The following is a 27,765-nucleotide window of genomic DNA, read 5'->3' as shown; positions in this document are numbered from 1 at the left end:
TTTTTGTCACTAGCCAAACAAAATATTCACTTCAAAGTTCATTCTCCATGATGCAGGAGTTTTCTCATAGGCCTTCTTTATATATGCATATGTAATATAAGGATTCGTTTTATAAATAAAGTACAATTATAGAGTGTAATTAATTCTAAGTTGATTTCAGGTGAAGGTATAACATGATGACTTAATTGTAGCTTAAATCAACACTAAATGTTTTAAAAATATATTTAAAATAGATGGTGTGATTTATCATAGCTAATAACCAAAGTTATCTTAGTGGTAGTCAGCATACATTAACGATGATATAACAAATAATCTAAGAGGAAACAAGAAGAATGGAATATAAAATTTATCAGGTATATTTTTAAAGGTTGCTGTTACGTGAAAACAGATTTAATTGTACTTTCTGTTATTTATTAGATGATAAGTGAGAAGAGATAGAGGAAGGGTAGTAGTGTCAGTATTCAAAAGTCTTTTGATTTTATTCATATGCTCCCAATGCCCTTTCTTGGCTCTTTTAATTTTGATCTTTTTTGTACAGCCACTTTGTTGTCAGAAATTTTTTTTATCTTAACCCCTACTTTAATTTTTCATTGTTAATAGTACTCTTTAGTTTAATTAGAACTTTTGTATGTCCTTTTGAGGTACAACAGTCAGAAGTTTCCTGAACACTTTTGATTTTAGAACACAACCCTTAAATGAAATATCCAGCAATTTAAATTTGCTTTGAAGTTTGAACCAAGTTCAAAATACTTAATTATAATTTTTTAGATAACTAGAAAGACCTCTGTAGATCTCCTAGGTATCGTGATTCAGGTAAACATCTAGAAAATGGCAGATGGTCAGGAGAAAATCCTCCTCTGTTTATTCAGTGTGGAATCATCACTTGAATATAAAAATATCTGTAGTCATATACCACTTTATATAAATGTAAACATAATAATGCATACATATAAAGATAGCTAGAAAGAGTTGTTACATACTCATTGTGTATATGGATTTGTAGTGTAGTGTAGATTTGTGTCAAATCTGCAACCTTTGAAAATGGTGGTAAGCATGTAAAATAATGTGATAGGAAAAATATTTAAGGTATATTTTTTGTGGTGGGCAAAATCATCAGTGGGTATAGGCCAATTTAAAATGTCACTGAATGGATTATTAGACCTCTGTGGAAAAATGATTTGATCTGACTTGCTTCTGCAGCTCAGCTTCTGTCTTATAATCCCTGTTCTGGCCCTGAAATTTCTAATTCAGTGAATTTTTGACTCCCAAAGAATCTTTAAGTATACCCTTATAAGGGTAAGGTGAAGCTCATGTAATACGTAAGCCATGGAACATACTGCTCTTGTTTTTAAAATAATTATGAACTGGCATTTTTTGCATAAATCCTAATCTGTCCCTCTCTTCATTTTTAAAACATCAAATTGATTATTTTTATTTAATTAAATGTATATTACTGTTTAGGAGACAGCATATTACTGAATTATACAGGTTCAAATCTCACCAAATCCCTTTGTATCTGTATTTGTAACTGAACCAATCAATGTGAATTTGCTCCTAGGTGAGTCACAAACTGCACCAGGTTGAATGGTCATACCAAGACTTTTATTTCTGGCAAAGAAGGAGATCATGAGGAATGGCTTCCAAAGCTGTGATTCCCCGAGAGAGGGTGAATGAGTACCTTTATTTTTAGGGTTAGGATGAATAAATAGTTAGATAGGGGGATCCCTGGGTGGCGCAGCGGTTTAGTGCTTGCCTTTGGCCCAGGGCGCGATCCTGGAGACCCGGGATCGAATCCCACGTCGGGCTCCCGGTGCATGGAGCCTGCTTCTCCCTCTGCCTATGTCTCTGCCTCTCTCTCTCTCTCTCTCTCTCTCTCTGTGTGTGTGAATATCATAAATAAAAAAATTTTTTTTTTAAAAGGTTTAATAGATAGGGAAGCCTTTTCATCCTGTGTAAAAATGAGCATAAGGTCATGCATGCACCTTAGAAAGCATGTCTATACATACGAAATATGTTATATAAGTGAGGCTATGGCTCCTCTTGGGGCAGAGACTTTAGTATTATAATGAGGTAAAGGTAATTGTTGGTCACTCCAGTGGTCACTCCTTGGTCCATCTGGACAGGCACAAGTTAGTGTTTTAGCTCAAATGGCTTGGGTGGTCTGGGCAGCAGGAGGTCTTGTTAGGGCAGTTGCCATCCCCTGAATGGTAGTTTCCAGTTTCATTTGCCTGAGTTAAGAGGTAGCCCAGAAAGAAGAGTTTAAGGAAAAATGCAAGATAGGGATTAGTGAATACAGACAGGTGGGCAGTAAAGGTCAGATGTTGGGGTCTCGCTGGTGACACTTTATAGGGACAGTAAAATAATGAACATAGACACAGTAGTCATGATACTAATACCTAAGCAATTATTTTCTTTACTACTATTGCTTTACTACTTTTAAAATCTTAATATTTGTTTTCCTCAAGACCACTTCAACAGCTCTTGAGAACTATGTTCTTTTTTTTTTTTAATTTTTATTTATTTATGATAGTCACAGAGAGAGAGAGAGAGAGAGGGCACGAGTAACCATAGGAGAGTAGAGAAACATTTGTTCAGCCACTACTGCTTGAATCCTTTTTGTTTTTTTGTTAGGAAGCTTTGAATATTCCTTCTAGACTTTTCTATTGAGAAAGAGAGCAAAATAGGAGGACTGTGAAGGTATGAGGATCAATAGATCATCATTAGATTGGTGATCTCTGCTTATGAAAGGAAGATACTGCCTCTTTATTAAACTGCATGCTTCTCTGCCAGAAGAAAAAAAATGCTTTGTCCAATTGCTATTGAGTAATTCAGAAGTAAATGTTGAAGTACAGTGGAAGGGATTAGAGTAGATAAGATTTAGATTACCTGTTTATTTACATGACCTATTTAAAACTTTATATGACAAGTGTTATATATGCATAAAGTATAACCTAAAGCCTGCTTTTCCGAAAACCATGTGATAGACTCCCCAAGATAAAGTGTTTTAGAACCTTTGTGTAAAAAACTGGGTTACAAAAAAAAAAAATGGGTTACAGATTTCTCAACTCAACTTTATGTTTTAAGAGAAAATAGTATTTATTGACACTAGAAGAGAGTTCATAAAATTAGAAATCAACAGTGTATTTTCTTAATCAGCAATAGGATGTGATATTTGTCTCCTAGTTGCATGTGGAATTTCTTGCTGTTGTCAATTTTGGTTAAAATATGCAGAAATCATAATCTGTTTTGTAATTAATTGACTAAAAAGAAGTTGCCTTATAAGATTAAGGAAAGATTTTTTTCTGTAGCGAAAAAAAAAAAAAGGCCCTCTGAAATTTGGAAGGTTAAATCCTCTATTAGCTGCAGAGTATATAATTTTTCAATGAAGCCTAAGCTGCCTCGGGCCTTTCTGAATGGTATCAATAAACAAATATTTCCTCAGATACTATTTCTCAAACATATCTATTTAAAGGACTTTGTAACCTAATGGAAATAACGTATTTGCACGAAAATAGTATGGAGTCTAACACAGATGTTAAATATTAAATAACCAGTCTGCCACTTTCTCTTTAAAGGTTACTTTCTTTTCTTTTCTTTTTTTTGAAAGAGAAAAATATACAATTGATTGATTTTTGGTGTATGATTTATTTTTAATTCAAGCATAAGTACTAATCTAAAATTCAAATGATAAGCATATCAGTAAATGACATATTTGTATTTCTTTCTCAATAGTGGTCTTAAAAAAGTAAATCTCAGAACACCTCTCAAAGTTGAGCTGTCCTGAGAATTAGATTTTTAGAAAAGTACAACTTAATTATGATCACACCTGATTACTTTGTTCATTTTTTCGTATATTCATCATATCTTCTTTAACAACACATAAAAGAAAACTTTGTTTTGGTTAGGGCATATCTGGCACTCCAGATCAAAATGCTTCTTCTCTTTCAAGTAAATGGAACTATCCAATAAAATTTTTCTTATACCTAAAAGCCAGGATTACATAGGTGTCATTTATTTTTTTGAAATGTCATATTATTTGGTAATTTAACACTATATTAAGGGTACTGAAGGAGTGGGCTTTAGAGAAAGACCTAGATTCAATTTTCTCTCTAACACCTATTGACTATATGACCTTGATCTTTAGTTTTGGTTAATAATCTTTTAGATAAAGTTTTAATAGTCCATTTCACGAAAGAAACTCTCACTATTATCCTTTATTTGCTTTTATAGATCAGTGTACTGTTACGCGCACATATCTGTTCCTTCACAAGTTCTGGTTCTTTAGTGCTGCATACTATTTTGGGAACTGGGCCTTTCTTGGGGTAAGTAGTACAGGTATACTAGGGATGATCTGAACCTCATTTGCCCATTTGTATCACAGTGGATTTTAAATTCACTGTGCATTTTAAATTCAATACTTTCTGAATGACTTTAAATTTAAGAAATAACATGTAGCTTATTTAAATTTACAGGTATTCTTGATTGGATTAATTATATCCTGTTGTAAAGGGAAGAAATCTGTCATTGAAGGAGTTGATGAAGATGATTCAGACATAAGTGATGATGAGCCCTCTGTCTATTCTGTTTGACGGCCCCTCTCTTAGGGGTTTTATAAGGCTGATTGAATGTCTATTATGCATTTTTAAAGTGTTAAACTAACATTAGGATAAACTGACTAGCTTTCATCAAAAATGGGAGCATGGCTATTAAAAAAACTATATTTTTTATGTTATCCGAAGTAACATTATTGTATCATAGATTAACATTTAAAATTGCTATAATAATTCTATGTAAATATAAAACCATGGACTTTGTGAGAGAATGTTTTGTGGAAATTTTTTTCTCTAGTGTATAATAGTGTTGAATTGATTAAAAATCTTGCAGAATTCATATTCCCTTTTGTCACTTTTTAAAAACATAATAAATCAGTTGTATCTGTGCCTTTGGGTTTCTAGAGTAATGTGGAATTCCAAAGTGTCTATATCTGATTGTCTAAAAATAATACAAGATAGCCGGTAAATAAATGTTACTCCTCTATGCAACTTGTTTTCTATTTTCTGCATTATATCATTAGTGCCATTCAAATATATTTCATGAGCAGATTTCAAGCTACTTGGTGCTATAAGACCACAGCATTCCAAGATGTGTTGTATTGTTCAGATATTACTCCATTAGATATATTATCACCTCTTTAGTATTTAAGCCTTACACATTGTTGTAGGTGGCTAACCTCAAAATTTGCCTTCCAACATAAATGAGAGTCTTATCAAGAAAAATTGATTTTGAAAAAAAAAATCAGTTTACTTATTTTAAGGTATGTAACCTTGGGCACCTGGTTGGCTCAGTTAAGCATCTGACTCTTGATCTTTGCTCGGGTCTTGATCTTGGGGTGGTGAGTTTAAGCCCCACGTTCGGCTCTTCACTGGGCACGGAGCCTACTTACATATGACATATTTTGTGTTTAAAAGTACGTTTTCATTCTAAAGATTTATAATTTTCAAAAGGCATAAGGAATGCTGTATAATATAGATAGGGTATTTTGGACATGTTTTGGGTAGTGAGAAACCATTATTGTATTTTACTCACGGAAGCAAATCAGAACTCCTAAAAAGCACAAATTAGAACTCATAAAAACACATCTTTGAAATAAAATATCAACTTTCTGAAAAAGTTTTAGGAATTAATAACCATCTCCCACTTTATTTTTCTTTCCCTTAATTCTTGTGCCATTTTGTTCTGATTCTTTGTCTAGATATACCTTCATGGCCTTCATGTTTGGCTTCTTAATGCAGTCTTTAATGTTATTTACCAAATTCCATTCCCCTTTGTTTTTATTTTATATTTTCTTTCTGGACAATTTCTTATACCCTTGGTTTCCATCTATATATTAGATCATATCATATGTGTCATATTGTTAATATATCTCTATTATTTTTTCCCAAACTCCAGAGTTTAACTTACCTGTTAACTCCAGAGTTTAACTTACCTGTTAACTAGAAATTACTATTGCAGTTGCAACTTGAACTCCTCATTTTTCTGGGCATACCAAGCCTCCTTCTGTATTGTTTTGTTGTTGTTGTTATTTGACAAATGGCACTAGCATATACCTCATTGTCTAAACCAGAAATGAAGCAGACTTTCTTATCCCCTGTGTATAACTAACTTACCAACCAATCAAGTATCTGATTTCAACTTCTTAAGTATCCTTCCATTTGTCTTTTTCTATTCTTACTGCCAGTCACTTGTGTTTTAGATTGAGTTGTGTTCCCTCAAAATTCTTAGGTTGAAGTCCTAAGTTCCAGTACCTGAGAATATGACTATATTTGGAGATAGGGCCTTTAAAGAGGTCAGTAAGGTAAAAAGAGGCTATTAGGTGGAGCCCTATTCCAGTATGACTGGTTCCCTTCTGAGAAGAGGAAGAGACATCAGGGATGTATACAGAGAAAAAGACCCTGTGAGGACACAGAAAGAGGCCATCTGCATACCAAAAAGAGAAGCCTCTGGAAATTGAACCCTGCCAGCATCTTGATCTCGGACTTCTAGCTTCCAGAACTGTGAAAAAATAAAGTTGTTTAAGCCATCCGATATATGGTATTTTGTTATGGCAGCCGTAACAGACTAATACACACTACTAGAACTTTCTCAGTGGATTTTGTGCCAAGTCCTGACTTCTTTCAGTCTTTCCTTGATAATGAAAATATAAGTCTGATTATTTCATTTCTTTCCTGTGAAAATTTTTCAGTTATTTTAGAATGAAATCATTTTTTGTCATATGACAGATAAAACCTTTTTTGTGTGTTTCTTACCTGACTGTCTTGCTTTCTCTGCTATCATCACACTGGTTGTATGAGCCAAATGTCTCAGCATTATCCAATTGGCTCTGATTTCTTACGTTCCCCTATCTGTTGAACTGTTCCTTCTTCCTGTTATACCCTTCCCTACTTTTTGTCTTAAGAAAATCCTTATTCTTAAGATCTCAGTTTTAACATTATCTCCTCAGGTACTCCTCCCCTAAGTCTCCCAGACAGTTAGGTGGCACCTACTCTACTCACATGGCACCCTGTAAAGTGTGTTTTGATTTATTGCTTTGACATCTGCCTCTGAATTGCAAGTGCTTGAACACCCTTCTGGGTTTGTCATCCTTGGTGCCTGGAATAATTCCTCGCACATGGAAGACACTGAGTTGATGGCTGATTTTGCTAGTTAGAAGCTCTAAATCTGAATATATGGATTAAGCGTATATAAACTGCATGAGCTTAAGGGGATGTGTGTGTGTGTGTGTGTGTGTGTATTATATGTATGTACACACCCACATATGGCCTGTTTTTAAGATTTATTTTGAAAATACTACCATATTTGTCTTGAATACTACATATACATTTTATTACTGCTAGGAATACTTTGTTTTTATTTGTGTCAGATCAACGTCAACTTTTTATTTGGCTAGTTATTTTTTTAAAGTATGTTTTCCTTCTTAGATTCTATACATTTGCTTCTTACCTATGTAGAAGTTTACTTTTATTCTAACAATGTTTCCCCCCCATTCATGAAATGGTTTTAGCTTTATATTTTATAAAGCCGATTTAAGTGTTGTGACTTCACTAATGAAAGATATATTTTCTTTGAAGTCCTCTGAAAAAAATCTCTAGAGATCATCCATAATGATGACTCTAAAAGGTCAAGGCCTCTTATTTTATGCAAAGTTCAAACAAGTAATTAATTTGTTCAGCCATGCAGCAAGGTGCTGGCAAAATTGAGACCCTGGAACTGACTTCTATCTCGGTGCCACTATACCAAAAGAAATGAAAATGCATATTGTGTTTTTTTAAAAAAGGAAATTTTTTTTTTAAATTTTAAATTTTAAAATTTTAAAAAAAGGAAAAGAAAAACAGCAAGCAATACAGGAAAAAAACGTTTCAAAGTACACTACTGAGCTCTTTAGTGACTGCTGTGCATAAAGCCATAGTAATATACTCTTAGAATTAATCCATAGAAAAAAGTAGACATTGATTATAGCACTGAATGTAAGTATCAACCTTGACAATGTAAAAAGACAGCTGTTAAAAATTGGAAGATTGAAAGAGCTGGTGGAAGAAGACCTAAGCAGAGAGGTTATTAATATCCTTACTTCATGGGAGAGTGGTAAGGGGGTGGGGGGACATGAAGAAAGAAATTGAGAGATACTGTCTCTGGTAGAGGGAGCAAAGAAAAAAGGTGTGAGCATATTAAAATTATAAAGGTAACCAACAAAGCATCATAGAATACTAATAATTTGGGGGCTAGGGGAAGAAAGGCAAGCAAGGGGAAATTGTCTCAAGCAGGCAAAATTCTCTCACCATGGGAAGTCAATAGATATTTAAGATGGATAAACTTAGAAATAGCAATATATTGAAATGTAACAAAAGATTAAAGCAAGTATTATTTAAAAGAACTCAGAAAATAAAGTCATTGCAATTATACATAAATATATCTTTGAATTTCATGGTAGCAAAGACTACAATGGATGATGAAGTGTTTATATTTGATAAAAGGAAGCACTAAATTCCTAGAGATAATTTTTTTGGCACCAAAATTTAGAAGTTACATTGTGAATTTTTATGTAAAGAATGCTAACAATGAACAAATGTCTTTGCTAAAACTTAAATAGGCATAAGCAAGGAGACAGAATTTGGGAATACCAGGAAGAAATAGGTTGGCTACCAAGAAGCCTCAAAATGAATTAGCTTTATCTACATACCATTTATTCATTCCACTCAGCAAATATCCAAGCTCCTACTTATTCCAGGCATTGGATGATAGCTACTGATTTTCTAGGATTGAAGAAGATAATCTCCATCCTTTCAGAACCTGGTCTAGGAATTTGTAGCCAAGGGGTTCTTGGCATCAACTGGACTTTATCAATATTTACTAGGATTGTATGTGTCTGTTATGAATACATTTAAAAAATTACTTTTATAAAAAAATAAAATAAAAATCACTTTTATCAAGTTAGAGTTACAATGGAAATCATTCCCATAACTAGAATGCTCTTCATCTCCAACCCACAACACGTCCTCTCTTCATGTCATATAATCATAAGGCTATTTGAGCATGCAATTGAAGTGATGTGAGAGAAGTAATTTTAAGGTGTATTTCAGGTATTTGGTGATGCTTGATTAAGTACTCAACTCTTTCAGCAAAGACCACCTCCAGAGTGACCAGATTGTTCAAGTTACCCAGACTGAGTTGTACTGCCCTGGACACAATCCTGTTCACATACCACTGTGTTTAACTGAATTTCAGTTGACACGCTTCTAAAACCACCCATCACCTTCAACTGTGAAAACTTTCTTTTCAGAACAAAGCCAATAAGCAAATATTAAGTCATGATTTAGGGACAATATTTCTGTGGAGAACTTAGCTAGTATGGTATGTAGTTTTCTGATTGTTCCCTCGTTGACTAGTATGTGTTTCAGCTCTACATTGAAGCTGCTGGATGGTACTCAAATCAAGATTGAGCTCCTTGACAAGTATGTAAAGAAATGTCTTCTGTTGATAGCGAAGAATAGGCAACAAAGTTAATACTTGGAAAAATTAGGGGGCACTTAGAGCTATTCCACTTCCATATCAAGAGCTAGGGTATTTGTAGGCCAAGACAAAATGTGTATCTAAAATAAATGTTATATTTGTACAGAGTTCATTCATTATCTATCCAACTAGTGGTTACCATGTGCCAGAAACTATTCTGGACTTTATTTTAATATTTAATGAAAAGCTCCATCAAATTTGGTAATATCTAATGTCCTCACCAGTTCTAGTTCCACTTTCTACTATATTTATCTGAAGTTTTTAAGGACCTCAGGTGTATGTGTATAAATATTTGTACACACATGCATAAAATCTCATTTGATATAAGGGAAGACCAGTCTACCCAGTAAAAGAAGAAATGTAATGTTTATCCCTGATGTATACAATAACTTAAATGCTGACCAAACTATATAATTAAGTCTGAAAAGTCTTCCATAATGGAGAGATCTAATGATTCATTAATCTGAACCAATATTTGAGGCCTAATATATAACAAACTTATATGAACAGGAGACACATAAATGAAAAAATAAAATGATGCCTATTCTCAAAAGATGTTTAGAAACCATGGAGCAAATTCAAAAATAGAAAATGATACTGTAAACAAATGCTGTAAAAGATACTATAGAATGCAGTGAAGCTAAGAGTGATATCTTGTAATGCTTAGGGAAGGCCTAAGACTTGAGATAAACAAATGTTAACAATTACAGGCAAAAATCATCCAACCAAAAAGAAACTGGCTTCTATTTAGTGAGCCTATGATGGCCTTAGACAGTGGCAAGGAGCTAACTGTGGGGAAGTCTTGAAGAGGCCATGTGAGTGGGAAGGAGGGCTGCCTAAGAGGTGAGACAGACCAGTAACCCATGAGCAGAAAGTGTAGAGCCTGTCTCAGCAGTAGCAATATGTAGTACTCTGAAACAAATGTCCTCTCAAAATTAGTCTCAACCCTGGGAAAAAGAGGGGAATTATAGAAGGGGGATTATTAGCATATATGAAAAAGAACCTTTCAAATGCTTTTAGCATGTTGTTTCATAGTTTGTTTTTTTAATGAACAAACAACTTTCATTCTGAGGTGATGTGAATTTGTAAAAGAATTTATACAATCCGAAGTTGTGGCTGACCAAGAATGGAGAAGGCAATGATCTCCAAAGCTATTTCACCAGGGATCTGTTTGACCCATATCTTCTTATATGGAACCTAGTGGGAGAAATGATGGACAAAATGATCTATAAGGTACCTTCCACTTCTAATATTTGTGTACTATTTCTCTCTTGGTCAGAGAGAATTATAAATGTGACTCCAGGGTTGAAAATTTTACTAATAATTTTTCTCTGAGTCACAGTTCCCAGATTTGTAAAGTTGGGATAATAATATCCCCTTCATAGAATTATTGGAGGCACTAAATTAGTATAAAATGCTTAGTATAGTGCCTTTTAGGTGGTAAACCCTCAATATTTATTAGCTATTGTTAGTTCTAAGATGGTTTCCTTTATTTCATAATGCTCTTTAATTATCAAATCTCCACACTATGTTTGAGAAATGATCCTATACCTCAGGATTAGGTTAAGTACCTAATAGATTCAAAAGCTATTTTGTAGGTACTTCAAATAGATTTAATTCAAAATCTAAATACCTAATAGATTAAAAAACAAGCATTTAATTGTATTATGAAAGCTCAAAATATAAGAAACCCTAGAGAGTAAATATTTTTGAGACTTAAAAGAACTTTTGTAATATAAATCATCACTATTAATGTCTCTATTTTTTTAGAGATCTTTTTTTTTTCAGATTGTATTTCAAAACTCCAAATAATGAGATGCAAGTATACAACGTCCCAGTTATTTCAAGCATAGCAGCAATATGTTGTAGTTAGAGCACTAATTATGAAGCATAAGCCATTGTGCTCCACCTTCTTCACATTGCTCCCTTGCTGGGTTGCTTTGAAAAGACTACATTATAGCCTTTGTCTTCTAGGTTTTTGTTTTTCTGTTTACTTAAATGTTAAAAGTGAAGAATTTCTCTTCATTTCCTCATGGGAACATTGTGAATTCAAAAAATAACAGTGGTAAAGCTTTTTTTTCTTTTAAAGTGAATAAAATATTATACATGTGCCATCATTGTAAAGTGCAAAAACAAAGTAAAATGAAATGTTTGCTGTCACTTTGCAATATATTACATAAGCCTGTCTCCTCATACTCACACCTCCAGCAAGCTTGATTCCATCAACAGTGTGGTTAAAGTAGAAAGGACAGACCCCGGATCAAATTCCAACTTGAGTTACTTAGTAGCTGGGTGAATTTGGGCAAGTTATTTTACATCTATAATCCTATTCCTTCATTTGTAAAATAGACTCACATTATCTACCCGCCTGAGTTATCAAAATTCACAGCACCCAGAACATAGTAGGCACTCAATCAATATCACCAAGAACCACTTATACATACCTACAGCCGTTAGAAAGGCAGAGAGTTTTAAACTTGAATTTGAATACTTTTGGGTGGGGCATGTATTCTCCAGTTGTCCATATTTCCAACCCAAAAGCATCACATGTGCAAATACATGTTCTAAGAAAGGCTTTTGAGTTTGGCCCTGGGCCTTGGGTTCCTCATCTAGAGTTCAGATGGATAAGCTTCCCAAAGGAGTGGTTAAATGAAAAACAAATTTCTTTCCCCATTCATTTACTAACATTTCCTGTGGGCTGACTAAGAACAGAAGTGGAGAGCTACAAAGATATAATAAAGCATAGGCCCTGTCCAAAGAGCTTTTCCATTCAATAGTAGTTTTTCTGAAATTTGCAACTAAAATTATGTAGTATATTATGACCAGGGCAAATCAGTGTGGCAGTATCAGTGTGGCATGTAAATACCAAAATATAGTGAATTAATTTTGTCTCACCTTTCTGCCTTCTTATTCTTAATCCTTTCCTAAAACTTTGAAAACTGAACCTCTAAGTCTTCATCTATATGTCTTCAGGTGTCAGTTTTGGGTGTAAACATACAGTTTCACAGTATCCACGATGAATGACCCCCAGGAGCCTTTCTCAACGTGGTAGCTGTCCATCATCTCAGCTTCTCCCTATTTAGTTGTTGAAGTAATCTCTGAAGATTTTGTTTCTCTCTTTCTGAACTATCCTTCTCTTTAGTTTGACAGAAAAAGAAACTTCAAAGGTGGAGGCTCCACATTTCCCAGCATGACTATTTTTCTCCTCAGGAAAAGGAATTTCTCCCCCACTCAGCCGTTGTGCCCCAGTCAGTCTGGAGGCTGCGGCAGCAGAGGAACCACCGAAGACAGGCTGCAGAGATGCTCTCGTATCCCCTTGGTAGTGGCCCACACCCTCCCTCAGTGGGCTGGGCTGGTCTCCAAAAATGCTTTGGGATCATCCTTCATTGCTGCAAGGAGCCTCCATGCCTCTAACACTCGTCTTCAAGAAGACTGGCACTGCTGTAGCATCCTCTATCCTTGAAGAGCGTATTCTTGGAGCTGACACCTCAGTCGACCTTGAAGAGGCTGGGCATGCCCTAAGCACTAGGGATGGTATTGCCCATGTACACGGGCTGAGGAATGTTCAGGCCAAAGAAATAGTAGAGTGTTCTTCAGGCTTAAAGGATATGTCTCTGAACTTGGAACCTGACAATGTTGGTGTTGTCGTGTTTGGAAATGATGAACTAATTAAGGAAGGAGATACCGTAAAAAGAACAGGAGCCACTGTGGACGTTCCAGTTGGCCAGGAGCTGTTGGGCCGTGTTGTAGATGCCATTGGTAATGCCATTGATGGAAAGGGTCCAGTTGGTTCCAAGACCCGTAGGCAACTTGGCCTGAGAGCCCTTGGGATCATTTCTCGAATCTCTGTGTGAGAACCAATGCAGACTGGCATCAAGGCTGTGGATAGGTTGGTGCCAGTTGGTCGTGTTCAGCGTGAGCTGATTATTGGTGACCGGCAAACTGGCAAAACGTCAATTGCTATTGACACAATCATTAATCAGAAACGTTTCAAAGACAGAACTGATGAAAAGAAGAAGTTATACTGTATCTATGTTGCTGTTGGTCAGAAGAGATTTACGGTTGCCCAGTTGGTGAAGAGACTTACAGATGCAGATGCCATGAAGTACACCCTCGTGGTGTCAGCTACTGCTTCTGATGCTGCTCCACTTTGGTACCTGGCTCCTTATTCTGGCTGTTCTATGGGAGAGTATTCTAGAGATAATGGCAAACATGCTTTGATCACTTACAATGACTTATCCATACAGGCTCTTGCTTATCGACAGGTGTGTCTGCTTTTCCACCGGCCCCTGGTCGTGAAGCCTATCCAGGTGATGTGTTCTACCTACACCCCTGTCTGCTACAGAGAGCAGCCAAAATGAACGATTCTTTTGGTGGTGGCTCCTTGACTGCTTTACCAGTCATAGAAACGCAAGCTGTGATGTGTCTGCTTACATTCCAACAAATGTCATTTCCGTCACTGATGGACAGATCTTCTTGGAAACAGAATTGTTCTACAAAGGTATCTGCCCTGCCATTAACGTCGGTTTGTCTGTGTCCCGTGTTGGATCTGCTGCCCAAACCAGGGCCATGAAGCAGGTGGCAGGTACCACGAAGCTGGAATTGGCTCAGTATTGTGAGGTTGCTGCTTTTGCCCAGTTGGGTTCTGACCTTGATGCTGCCACTTAACAACTCTTGAGTCGTGCCGTGCGATTGACTGAGTTGCTGAAGCAAGGACAGTGTTCTCCCATGGCTATTGAAGAATAAGTGACCATTATTTATGCTGGCGTAAGAGGATACCTTGATAAATTGGAGCCCAGCAAGATCACAAAGTTTGAGCGTGCTTTCTTGGCTCATGTTATCAGCTAGCACCAAGCCCTCTTGGGCAATATGAGGGCCGATGGAAAGATCGCAGAACAGCCAGATGCTAAGCTAAAAGAGATTGTAACAAACTTCTTGGCTGGATTTGAAGCTTAAACTCCTGTGGATTCACTTCAAATGCCAGTTTGGTTTTGTTGTCGTTTATTCTAGTAATCAGTTCCATTTGTAAAAGGATTACTCTCATGTTCCAGAGGTACAGAAATTACCTTAAAAATAAAGGTTCCATATTGCTTGGTGGAAAAATAAAAGGAAAAGGAATTTCTCACCTTTCCTTTTGTCAGTCAACTCTTTCTCCTGAACTTCTTTATAACTTCTGCAAATTTTTGCCTTGATCCAGATTGCCTATATGTAAAAGGGCCAAACTTCCCCACCCCCTATACATTAAAACAACTTTGAAAAATGCACCTAACAACTCAACACATTTAAAGCTAGATAAGAATTTGTTCCCATACTATAAATTTTTTAATGAGCTAATCAAAAACCAAACAAAAAAGAGTTTGCTCTTACTACATGAAAATCAATATCAAAGTTATACTCTCTGTTCTGACTGTCCTTTTGAAACAGAGACATAATAACATATATTTGTAAGATTTGCCACTTTCAGAATCATTAAAGAAAAGTAAAATAATTGGAATCTATAAATTTCCAGATGACTGCACAAAAGAGAAAGTGGAGCCAAGGGGATGCCCTGGCTATAGCCTCAGGAGCCCCATCTGAGGGATTTCTACTTCTGTGTCACCATTTACATAAATATCAGCTTGACTGATATTTAGTGAGGACAGTAACCACACCTTGTCATTCTCTTCAGACATGGCTTTGGTTGAACCCTCCATCTCTGTCTCCTTTCTGACTTCCTACCCAGTCTCAGCAGGTTACCCCCACTTATTAACTCTGGGATCTGGGGTGACTTGCTGTGAGAATTAGCAATAGCATATGTAAAGTGCCTATAGTGATGCTTAATGTTTAGTAGGCATTCAGTAAAAGGTAGTTGCTATTATTTTACACACTGGTGTTCCTGCAAACAGAACTAGACCTTCCCAACAGTCTCTCTTAGTAGCTGGAATAATGGGTTGCTAATTGAGTCCATCCATCCACATTCTCCCACCCTCCCTGGGTAATAGCCATCCCTGTTGGGAATGTTTAGGCATGTGGGCACAGCAGATGTTTTCTGTGAAAAGGAACTTGTGTGATTATTTCAAGGATTATATAGTTTTTGAAAATGTAAGGACCTTACTTAGTCTTTTATTCAACCTTCAATTAACAGATACTGAGAAGGTAATCTAGCTGTGGCTGTGTTAAAATTTCAAGATGTATCATTCTTTACATTTACAGCAGCATTCCTATGACATTATTTGCCTGAGAGCAACAGTTACAAAGAGTCATGGTGGCTTACTAAATGGAAGCTCTTTCCATCAGAAACATATTGTGAACTTTTACTGTGTGCCAGACTCCAGGTGATGCTGAGATTACAAAGACAAACACAACCTGCAAGACAAAAATCCTTCCCCACCTTTGAGGAAGTCACATTTCATAAACGGGCTTACATAGGAGCTTTCAGAAAAGCAGATTATATGACTGAATGACAGAGTGTGTGAGGCAGATACTATCAACAGTCTGTATCACCAAGACTCCTGTCCACCTATAACTCATGGTTACAGACATTGTTTCCAAAATCCTTCAGCATCTTCTCCACAAATAATGTGTGACCTTCGCTAAACAGTTTTTTATTTGATTATAGGCCACTTGATCTGTAATGATGTTTTCCAGCATTTAGGCATTCTAGAACCCACCTTGCCCAGTGCATGTGTGTCCCTCTGTTTCAACTCTTTTTTTTTAAAGATTTTATTTATTTATTTACAAGAGATACACACAGAGAGAGAGAGAGAAAGAGGCATAGACACAGGCAGAGGGAGAAGCAGGCTCCATGCAGGGAGCCCGATGTGGGACTCGACCCCGGGTCTCCAGGATCAGGCCCTGGGCTGAAGGCAGCGCTAAACCGCTGAGCCACCCGGGCTGCCCATCTGTTTCAACTCTTAACTGTACCCAACAAGCTAGGAATTGATATATCAATTCCTTATCACTTTTTCCTGGCCAGAATACCAACTGTGGCTGTTTATTGTACCTCACTGATAATCAAGCATGAAAGAATCGGGATTTTTATGATTAAAAATTAAAAGTGTGGATCCTTTTAAATACAAAAATCTTTAGGTAAACACCCTGGCAAAAGTAAAGGATTAGGAAATATTAATGCTGGGCTTTGATTTATGATGTTGAGATTTTAAAAATAAATATTTACAGACATGTAAAGAGATTCTTTCATACATACCAGAGAAAAGCAGGCTGCTCCATTCCTATACCTGTAGAAATTAGAAACAATGCTGTGACTTCTGTGTTGTCTCTCTCTCTCATGTGCCTAAAACCCTAAGGCTTCCTCATTTGGGCACAGTGTAGTTTGTACTTTATTGTTAACGATACTAAGAATATTAATAAAATTGGCATTTCAAAAATATACTTTTCACCTACGTGTTCAATCCTGTATTTCCGTCCTTATTAAGACTTGGAATATTCATTCATTTTTGAAAGGAAAATATCCCTGTTTAAAAGTAAAAAGGGTCAGTGGAGAAAATATAGCTTATATTTCAGAAATTCACTATGGACACAAATTTTTGGAAGTTTATTTTAAGCTGTGCAAGGAGCTGATTTTGGTGTATGCATGCCTTCAACTAAAAAAATTATAGAATCTTGCCAACTTAGATAATAGTGTTTCATGTCAAGTTTCTTGTACTGTATCCTCACTTTTAGAAAAAAGGTAAGGATTGGTTAGTATGGTGAAATCCATGATTCTATGGATTCTATGGATTCTATGGTTCTATGATTTTGCTCAGTTTAAATACCTTTAAATTTTTACTTTATATAACATGGGTTTTTGGGGAGGTTACTATTATTAAAAACTGAGTTAAATTTACAAGGCAGAAGAGCAGCCCTTGTGGTAACTTGTTTGGTGTTCTGGCTGCTTGACTTCATCTTTCTCAAAATTTGGCTCCCATTCCAGAAGCATCAGCATCACAAGAAAGGTGATGAGAGGAAACTCTAATGGAGTTGATTTATCCGGATGGTACCCTGAAAATGTCCTCCACACTTCCCAGCTTTCCAGAGCAGTCTTTTCCCCTTTTCCCTTTGTCCTCTTCCACACTGTTTTTCCTCTGTATTTTTTAAAATTGATTAGTTTATTTATATAATTTTTAAATAATTTTTTAAAATTTAAATTCAATTTTTCAACATATAACAACCAGTGCTCATCTCATCATGTGCCCTCCTTAATGCCTGTTACCCAGTTACTTTTTCCCCTCAACCACCAACCCTTCTGCAACTCTTTGTTTCCCAGGTTTAGGAGTCCCTGTATTTTAGACTGTTTTTTTTTTTTTTTTTTTCAGACTGGTAAACCTGTTCTTAGCTGTGAGTTTCTTCCGTTTTAGTTTGTCTATTAAAATTTTTAACTACTAATTATATATATATTATATAATAATTATATAATTTAAACTTTAGTTAAGTGGTTATGTATTAAAGTTTAAATGATCATATGCTACATAAATTAAAATCATTTAATTAAATAATATATACTTATTTTTCCTAGAAAGTCTATTTTTGTACTCTGATGTCTAATTCTAAGGTTTATCTTTAATTATTTTGTTTCTTCACTTCTTCCTCAAAAAGAATGCTTTGTTCTATTTTTATTATCAAGATGTAATTAGCATACAAATTACATTAGTTTCAAGTGTATAACATACTGATCTGACAATTCTATACATTACTCGGTGCTCACAATGATAAGTGTGGTTACCATACAACATTATGAAAATATTATTAGCTCTATTCCCAATGCTGTACTTTCATCTCTGTGACTTATTCATTTCATAACTAGAAGTTTGCACCTTTTATTTATTTATTTTTTTATGATAGTCACAGAGAGAGAGAGAGAGAAAGAGAGGCAGAGGGAGAAGCAGGCTCCATGCACCGGGAGCCCGATGTGGGATTCGATCCCGGGTCTCCAGGATTGCGCCCTGGGCCAAAGGCAGGCGCCAAACCACTGCGCCACCCATGGATCCCTGGGATCCCTCCTCTTAATTTCCTCTATCTATCTCACCCATCCCTGCTCTACTTCCCCCCCTGCAATCACCAGTTTGTTCTCTGTATTTAAAGAATGCTTTATTCTTCCTTTTCTGGGGTTACACAGTCCCTTGAAGTATATTCTAATTTTGCCTTGCTTGCTCATATTTTGTTTCTTCAATATTCAGATTGCTTTGCATCCTCCATCACCATCCCCAGTGAGTGTCTGTTCTGGTGGATCAGTGGTGAATCACTTGACCAGTGATTGCCAGTTCTGGGAGAGATTCTCTGTCAACACAGGCAGGAAAGGGGGCAATTAAGCCCACCAGGTGGTTTCTGCCCTGAGCTTCCCCTCAACCAAGACTGTGAAGATGTAGCAAGCCCTCATAAGACCAAAGATAGCAAGCAAGCAAATACATTCTCCTGCTGCATCCTGTGGCCCCTCCAGGAACCACAGAAATCCCAACATGTTTCAGTCCTGAAGGAAAGGGCATCCGAACCACCTTTGGTACATTAGCTGTTTTAGTTTTCAAGGAAAATAATTTATATACCTACCTTCTCCACTGGGGATCATGCCACCTACCCTCCACCAGTCTGACTGCCCTGCTTGTTTGAATCCACCAAAGAAATGGAAGAGAAATGTGTTCAAACTACTAGAAGAAAAATATTAGATGGCTTTGCTAATCCTAATAGTTCCTTTAGCAGATATTTTTATATCTCCAATGTATACAAAAGTATAACCTATGTGTAATAACATTTTGTTCCTTTTTATGAACAAGGGCTGAGTCATTCATTTTATTACTTTCCCCAACAAACTGTGACTATTAGTTCTTTATAATTTAGCTTGAACCCAAGCTTTGGCACAACTTAACCACATCATTACACTATAAAGAAAATAGAGACATTGGGGTACCTGGGTGGCTCCGTGGTTGAGTGTCTGCCTTCAGCTCAGATCATGATCCCAGGGTGCTGGGATCAAGTCCAGCATGGGGAGCCTGCTTCTCCCTCTGCCTAAGTGTCTGCCTCTCTCTCTCTGTCTCTCATGAATGAATAAAGTCTTTTTTAAAAATGGAGACATTGCATTGTATTTCCATGTAGGGATCAGATTCAGGCCTAAGTGTAAGAAAACTTGATAAGATATGTTATAGGAGATTTAGATCCCATTCAGAAGCCATAAATAAAATCTTAAATACCACACTGTTCGATAAAAAATAAATGCTTGCTACTAGGAGTCTTTTCCTACTAAGAATTGATTAGATTGGTTTATTATGGAAGTAATAGGCCCTTATTTTATTTCATTTTTATAGGTCTTTTTAAAATATTCTTTGTTTTAGACATATATACAACCTTCTGAAGTACTACTGCATTACATAACCACTCATGTGAAATGTTCCTCCTGGGGTTGTGCACTGTAGCAACCCTGTCCATATATAACTTTACATAAATGTGTACATATGATCATACATATACAATGATCACAAATTAGTGAAGTCTCTCTGAGTACCCCTCTTGCTCAGTTTAACTCTCTCTCCTTTTCATTTCTTTTTTTTATATATTTCCCTACCTCTGCAGATGATAAGCCATGTAGTGAACTACCACATTAGAAACTTCTTATATTATTCCACATTTAAATAACCATGTTTATAACTATATTTAAGTAATTATAGGTAATCTACAGAATCCGTCTTTTTAGCCTTTGTTTTATAGGAGATATTATATGTTTATTTCTTTATTACTGGCTGTACAAATCTCAACAAATGCTCTGGAATATCCCTATTTCCCTTAAAATTTTTTTTGCTTATTCTAAATATTATAGTTATTTTTTCAAATAAAACTTTCATCTGTAAAATACACAGATCTTAAATGTCTAATGACTTTTTTAAAAAGATTTTGTTTATTTGAGAGAGAGAGAGCACAAGTGGGGGTTAGGGGTAAAAGGACAGGGAGAAGCAGACTCCTTGCTAAGCTGCCTGGGGCTGGATCCCAGGATTCTGAGCCTATGTCCTGAGCTAAAGGCAGACACTTAACCAACTAGACCACCCAGGTGCCTCTAATTTAATGACTTTTGATATAATATACAAATTCTTGTAAGCAATACCCCAATCAAAACCTTCCATCATCTTAGAAATCCTCTGAGTGGCATCTTGAAGTCCGGTTTTTGGCTATCACTGATAAGGCTGCTATGAACATTTGCACACATGTTTTTGCGTGGGTAAGTTGATTCATTTGACAGACCAATGAATTGATTTACCATGTAAGTATTAAATATAGCTAAAACTAAAAGGATGGAACATAGGAAGTGTTGGTGAGAATGCAGAAGCAACTGAACGGTCATGTGCTACTGGTGGGAATGAAAATGGAAGATGGTGGGAATGAAATGTACCATTTCATTGTTTTTCTTCATTTTAAGACTGCTTCTTAAAAAGTTAAACAGGCATTACTGTATGACCTTGCCTTTCTACCACTTGGTGGTATTGAATGAAATGGATGCATCTTTCTTTCCTCCAGGACTGAAGAGAATTGATATTTCTGTGGTTCCCTGAGGGGGCACAGGTTGCAGCGGAAGAATGTATTTTTTTTGCTTGCTATCTTGTTCTTATGAGGGCTTGCTACATCTTCACAGTTTTGGTTGAGGGGAAGCTCAGGGCAGAAACCACCTAGTGGGCTTAATTGCCCCCTTTCCTCCCTGTGTTGACAGAGAATCTCTCTCTCCCAGAACTGGGAATCACTGGCCAAGTGATTCACCACTGATCCACCAGAACAGACACTCACTGGGGATGGTGATGGAGGATGCAAAGCAATCTGAATGTTGAAGAAACATAACATGAGCAAGCAAAGCAAAATTAGAATACACGTCAGGGGACTGTGTAACCCCAGAAAAGGGAAGTCACACCAATTGCAGAAAACAAAGCACTTCACTTTAAGGAAGTGAAGACACAAAAGAATTAAAAATAAATCTTAAAGAAATGACATTAGAACGCAAAAATAGACTTTCTGGGAAAGATATGTGTACATCATTTAAATGATTTTAACATATATAGCATATGATCATTTGAACTTTAATATATAACCATCTAACCAGAACTTCATTAAAATTATATAGCTATTATATAATACATACATTTGGTAAGTATTAAAATTTTCAATAGATAATTTCTTATTACTGCCTTTGGAGTCTTTTCTATATAAGTGCAATTTAGACATCATCTAGTGATTTGAAAAGAGGTTTTTTTTTTTGTTTCACAGATTTTGGGGCTTCTTCCAATGAATGGTTCCCTCCTTTTGAGGATTGTTTTCTCTCAATTTTCACTCACTTTGGCAGACCTAAATCTTATCCTTGACATCTCAGGCAAATAAAATAGTTTTCTGCTTGAGTTCTGGTGACTCTGTTCCTTTTGGGCTAAGGTTGGCCCTCAGGAAAAACGCTCCCTAAAAGTAGGTCTCAACCATGCATTTCCATTCTTTCAAGGCTCGAATCCCTTCCAATTTTTGTCTTTTTTTGATCACTCTCCATTGCTTTTAAATAATTTTTTAATATTTACATTTTATTCAGAATTTATCATTGTAATATGCAGGAGATTGTCAGAGGTGGTTCTCTACGATGCCCCTACACATTGTATGACAGCTTCCGTCCCAGGCAATCTTTACAAGGATGTTTGAATAGAAAACACCCTTAGAAAATAGAAGTAGGTACTCTGTTTTGCCATGAAAAATAGTCTTTTGATTTTGACCTAGGAATCTTGTTTCTTATGCTAGCATCGATTAAACTGTGGTAGGCTAAATAGAGTAAAATCTCAGACTCTCCACAGCCCTTAACCACTCCTATATTTGTTATCTTACTTGTGGGCGATCACGTACAAGCGAGCCCTGAGAACCGTTGCTCAAGCCCTTTCTCAAGTGTCTACCAACTATTCACCCTTTAGGCTCCTGAGCCTTTTGAGTGAATGAGGGACGCAAGTCCGGGCCTGGTTTGGTTCAGTTACTCCAGCTCGTTCGTGGTCGCCCACATTTCCCCCGTTTTTGTTTTAAGATTGAGGAAATGTAATTGAGCATCCATGTTGAATCTGTGCTGTCTTGCTTTGGCCTGAACCACACACCATGCAAAGAATGAAATAATCATAATAGTAAATATGCTTATAAACATCCAGAATGAATATCTTAATAGGTTGCCTGGATTAAATCCGTGCAGGCCATCCAAGATATGAGCCACCATTTTAGCCGGGTTTGTCACACCTATTTGAGAATGACTGATAATGGAAATTTTCTTTTGCAACTTTAACAAATTAAGACTTATATTACTCTGAAACCATATTCCTGGTAGATGTTTTTTAACTTGTCCCCATGTTACATTAGTGGCTTTTATAGGGGTGACACATATATGCTGAAACCCGCCATGGCAAACCAAGGACATCTGGGTTTTAAACAGGGATAGTTGATTCCCTAGAAACTCTACTGCCTCTTCAAGCCCATCAAGACGACTGAGAACCTTTTGATCTACACGCTCCTGAGTAGACAGCGCATAAGAGATGTTTTTTGCTAAGTGGTTAACATATTGTGCTGTTTGTATACCCTGGGAAAGGCCACAGAGGCTGCAGCATCAGTAGCTATAAGAGTAACCAAGGCAGTAATACCGGCCATCAACAGCCCAAGGAAGCGTTTCAATCTTTTCAATTGTAGCTGCATTTCCACAGCAAACTGATAACCATAATTAGCATACCAAGGGCCTTCAATCTCAACAGGTAATAGTAAATAAGGCAGTTGCATAGTCAAAAAGATAGTGACAGGACCTGTTTGAGGTGAGGGCAAGTGCACAGGCAAACAATTGGTTAATACACAATTTTTACATTCTAGTTCAAATAACATATCAGCTCCATTATTTTGCATAAAGGAAAAATTTGTCGTCCCATATCCCACCACCAATAGGAACAGCCTAGGCACACAGGCCCGTATAGTAAGATTAGAGTCCTTTGTGTTTGTGTGGCCGTTCTTAGCCATCTGTATCTTGGCCGGTCCCATAGCGGCTACCAATTTCCAGAGTTCTGCGTGGTACATTTCTCCGACGGTGGAAAAAACTCCTCTGGGTATAGTCACATTATGCATTGGTCGACCAGGTGGATTTGCAATATAGCGTAGAAGCTCCTTTCTTGTCATTCTCCACCAGTCCGTGATAGAAAATTCAGGGATGCCGTGAGGAGAGATAACCAAAGGTGTCTTCTGAAGGCACTCCATCCAAATAGGACCTGAAATAGCATAGGTTAAATTTTGAGGACAATTGGGGTACCCGAGAGGGTGCCTACCTTGTTGAGGGTCACTGGGAGGTGTGTCACCAGTGACCTCATAAACGATCCACCCTTCTAACATTATGTCAAGTTGGGATGGAGGCTTTTCATTCTTTTCCATTTTTGAGAGATATGTCACTATGTGAGGTACTGGCTGAACTACCAAGCAACCATTAACTGGTTTTTGGTTACATAGTGGCAATTGGAAACACAAGGGTACCTGAGCTACCAGGCCCGTTCAATTGATAGAATGGTTTGCAACCTCCATGCCATCAGAACTACTCCCTCCAAAATATTCTGTCATATTGGTGTGTATTTGGGGAGTAGGATCATCCCAAGTAACTGGCCTTATAGTAGGTGGGTCAGGTACATAGGCCCAATATACAGCCACTTCGCCAACAGGAGGGGTTGTAGTAGCTACTACAGTAAGAAGGATAATAAGTAAGGACTCATTAGGCTGTGGCTGTTCAGCCAGGCTTATCGCTTGATTGATCAGTTTCCTTATTCAGGCCCAATGGTGCGACAGGAGATGTCTCTTTCTTCTTTTTTGTGGGCGAGTTATCGTCACGCTGGCAAGTCTCTGGTGTAGGGGCGAGGAGTTGACACCATCGTTCCGGGAGCCATCGCAGGGTGTCCTCATCCTGGAGGAAAATACAGACATACCCACACCCCTTGCGAAGGACAGGGTCGGGGCCCTTCCAAATGCCAGTCAGTGGATCTTTCCACCTAGCGTAAGGGAGAGGAGAAAAATCTGGATGCCAAAACCGTTCAGCTGCCATCCGTCCTATATCATCAACATTCAAAAAATTTAAAATATAAAGAGTTAGAGTTAAATGCATATGGGGAGAGTATTTCACTGTTCCCTGTAGTATCTCCCCCCTCTTTTAATTTTTTAAGGTAAGATTTGAGAGTACTGTTAGCTCTTTCAACTATGGCTTGACCTTGTGAGTTGTAGGGAATTCCTGTTAAAGTACTTAATTTTAAAGGTAGCACGAAGGTTCTGGAAAGTTTTGGAGCTGTAAGCTGAGCCATTATCAGTTTTTATGGCCTTAGGGGTTCCCATTTGGGAGAAGGCTGAAAATAAATGATTTTGAACATCAGTAAAGGCTTCTCCAGAATGTGCAGTAGCGTGGATATATCCAGAGAAAGTATCAATAGAGATATGTATATATTTTAAGCGGCCGAAAGCAGGAAAGAGGGTAATATCCATTTGCCAAAGATGATTAGGCATCAATCCTCTGGGATTAACTGATTAAGTAAGAACAGGATGGTGGATTGGACAGGCCGGACAGTTTTTTACTATTTGACGGGCCTCTTCTCTAGTGATGTGAAACTGTCTGCGAAGAGTTGAGGCATTTTGATGAAAACTAGCATGACTCTGCGTGGCCAATTGTTTGTTGTTTGTGTTTGTTCTATAAGTATGAATAATGGTGTCAGCAATGTGGTTGCTTTCAGAGAGGGGACCAGGCAAATTAGTATGAGCCCGTATGTGGGATACAAAAATAGGAGCTTGCCTGGCCCATAATATTTGTTGAATACTAAAGAATAAGTGATATAGTTCCTCATCATTTGTGAGTATATAAGCATGTGGCAAGGCTGGAACAGCTCGAGCCAGGTAGTGACTGTCAGTGAATAGATTGCAGAGTTTAGGAAACATTTGCAAAGCCAGTTGGACAGCCTTCAGTTCAGCTGTCTGTGCTGACTTAGTGGGATAATGATTTTGATAAGTTGTTTTTAGACTTAGAGGATTCCTTGTAAATTCCAAAGTGCCCTGTTTTATCAGCATTAACAAATATAGTGACGGCGTTAGCCAGAGATTCTGTTGCTATAATTGTGGAACTGAAGACAGACGTGGTAGAAAGAAATTGCAAGTCTGTCTGCGGGCAGATGATATTTAAGTTGTCCAGGATAACAGGACAAGGCTATTTGCCAATTTAAACTTATACTAAATAAAGTTTGTACCTTATCTGCGGTTAGTTTTGCCCATTGAGCCGACGTTCCGGCAGTCAGTGGCTCTGCCCAGATGGTCTCCGTTTTCGTGGTTACGGCTGCCCCCGTACACCTGACTCCTTTTTAGACAAAACTGCTGCTCTTATCAAGAGCAGACTAACAAATTAAGGAAACTTTTGAACAGAAAGTAGACTTTCAATCTTATACTCTCGTACTTTAAAATCCATTTACTTTGATATTAGTTTGTTCTGACCACATCTAAAATTCCTTTTCAAGGACTTCCCTTCATAACACTTTCACATCTTTTTTTGTATTTAGAATTTGTTTTAAGCCATTTTTTTTTCAGTCAGTCTCATTTGGGACAAAATTACTCTCTTCTTTTTTTTTCTTTTGAACAAAAATATATTCCCATTCCTTACATTTTTTTTACATATCTTTTTTTTTTTTTTTTTTACATACAGACATACAGAGTTGCTTTTTTTTATTTTTCATTTTTTTTTTATCAGTCATCAGTTTTCTTTCAGCAGAGTTTTTTTTTTTTTTAATTTTTAGGAAACTTAGTGTCCAGTGAAAACTAAGGAGTAACCGATTTTTGAACATCAGAACTTTTTAGATGGCAAATTTATGAAACAGTTAAGCATAAAGCATGTTAATCAACAGATTTAAATCAACGTTTTAGTACTTTTCCTTGTTTGGAAAAGACCTAGATGTCCAATGAATTTAATTTTATTTATCATCAACGTGTGACTAAGGTTTTAGGTTACCAAGGACTTTGAAAGGTATCTTAACAATTACTTATGAAAACTTGTAAACAGACAATTAATTATCAATTTAGTCAATTTTTTTTTTACTAACAGATTGCAAAAAGATAACAGAGCTTATGTGACTTTTAGTAAACCTCAATAGAATAAAAGTTTTAGGTTTAGTAGTGATAATTTTCAAGACCTGTTTACTATGTTTTATCTGGATCCATTTAAAGTTAATCAGTTTGCTCCCCATCATTAATTTTTATCTGAGACACTGGTGGGAGAATCTGGAGGGGGCAGTGTTAAGTAATTGGTGGTGATGGTGACTCAATCACCAAATTATTATTTACTTTTTGTTCCTCTGAAGAGGTCTGAACATCATTTTCAGGGAGGGATTCATGAGAAGGTATAGAGATTAATTCGAAAGTGTGTTGTAGATCTAAAATCTCTCTTATTTCCTCCCAAATTTGCATGGTGCCTGGAGGACAGGCCATAGGACCATGTTTTTTAAGTTGATTTTTAATTTCCTGCCCTACCCTTTGCCAGGCATCCAAACTGACAGTCCCTTCTTTTGGAAACCAGGGACACAGTCTGATACAGTACAAAAGAATTGTTGCAAGGCCTTTTTAGAGACCTTGGACCCTTCTCGCTCCATAAGGGCCTGCAGAGCGGTCATAAAGAAGACCTGTTCCATAGATTGTGACTGTCCCATATTTTTTTACTCCTGTCGTGGCCCTAAGTAACTGGGCTCCCCTTACCTGATTGTCAGCGACGACTTACCTTTATGTGCACCTCTCTTGCATGTGCTCAGGTCCCTGTTCGGGCGCCACTTGTTGTGCGTGCTGCGGCAACACGATCAGGGTCCTGAGGATTAGGGGATGAGGAAAATAAAAGAAAAGTAAAGAGATGGGTACAGGAGGGACACAGTGGATGATGTCCAAGCAGTGCCAGCTTTATTCAAGGTTTTACAACATTTTATAGCATGAGCAAAACAAAGCCAAGAAGGTGTTTATTTTTAGCAGGTTTGTGAAACCCTCCAAAATTCCCCTTTCTCAGCATGCAAGACACTCACAGGTGCCAGAAGACCTTGGTAAATAGATAAGCTTGTTGCTCCAGATGTGCATACTTCAAAGGAATATTAGATATGGTAAACAGACCAGCAAGGACAGACAGACCCTTATTTACATTTATGACCAGGTCAAAATAAGTTGTATCTATTGTGGGCGATCACGTACAAGTGAGCCCTGAGAACCATT

General features: G+C 37.0%; 2 protein-coding genes and 1 pseudogene across 2 annotated transcripts in view; 2 read left to right on the top strand and 1 right to left on the bottom strand.

The window, feature by feature from the left end:
* Positions 1 to 5,042, top strand: part of LMBRD1 (LMBR1 domain containing 1) — a 109,211-nt gene extending 104,169 nt beyond the window's left edge. Inside the window, exons 15-16 of the mRNA XM_025991127.2 lie at positions 4,231 to 4,322; positions 4,473 to 5,042. Of these exons, the coding sequence (XP_025846912.1) occupies positions 4,231 to 4,322; positions 4,473 to 4,589 (209 nt within the window). The 3' untranslated portion in view covers positions 4,590 to 5,042. The remainder of the gene's footprint in view (positions 1 to 4,230; positions 4,323 to 4,472) is intronic.
* A 7,658-nt stretch (positions 5,043 to 12,700) lies between these two features.
* On the top strand, positions 12,701 to 14,712 carry LOC112914109 (ATP synthase subunit alpha, mitochondrial-like; annotated as a pseudogene).
* A 6,813-nt stretch (positions 14,713 to 21,525) lies between these two features.
* On the bottom strand, positions 21,526 to 27,459 carry LOC140597695 (endogenous retrovirus group K member 13-1 Env polyprotein-like). Its single transcript, XM_072746729.1, has 2 exons — positions 27,290 to 27,459; positions 21,526 to 24,539 (listed from the first exon to the last, which is right to left on the bottom strand). Exon 2 carries the CDS (start codon positions 23,932 to 23,934, stop codon positions 23,071 to 23,073), a length of 864 nt encoding a protein of 287 aa, XP_072602830.1. The 5' UTR covers positions 23,935 to 24,539; positions 27,290 to 27,459; the 3' UTR covers positions 21,526 to 23,070.
* Positions 27,460 to 27,765: the final 306 nt, after the last annotated feature.

Source organism: Vulpes vulpes, chromosome 1, assembly GCF_048418805.1.
Source record: "Vulpes vulpes isolate BD-2025 chromosome 1, VulVul3, whole genome shotgun sequence".
NCBI lineage: Eukaryota > Metazoa > Chordata > Mammalia > Carnivora > Canidae > Vulpes > Vulpes vulpes.
The sequence above is the reverse complement of the archived record's forward strand: the minus strand, read 5'-3'. Positions and strand labels throughout refer to the sequence as shown.

Bases quoted from the DNA above. Each gene is read 5' to 3' on its own strand.
- LOC140597695 (XM_072746729.1), bottom strand. From the start codon at position 23,934: ATGGAAAAGAATGAAAAGCCTCCATCCCAACTTGACATAATGTTAGAA.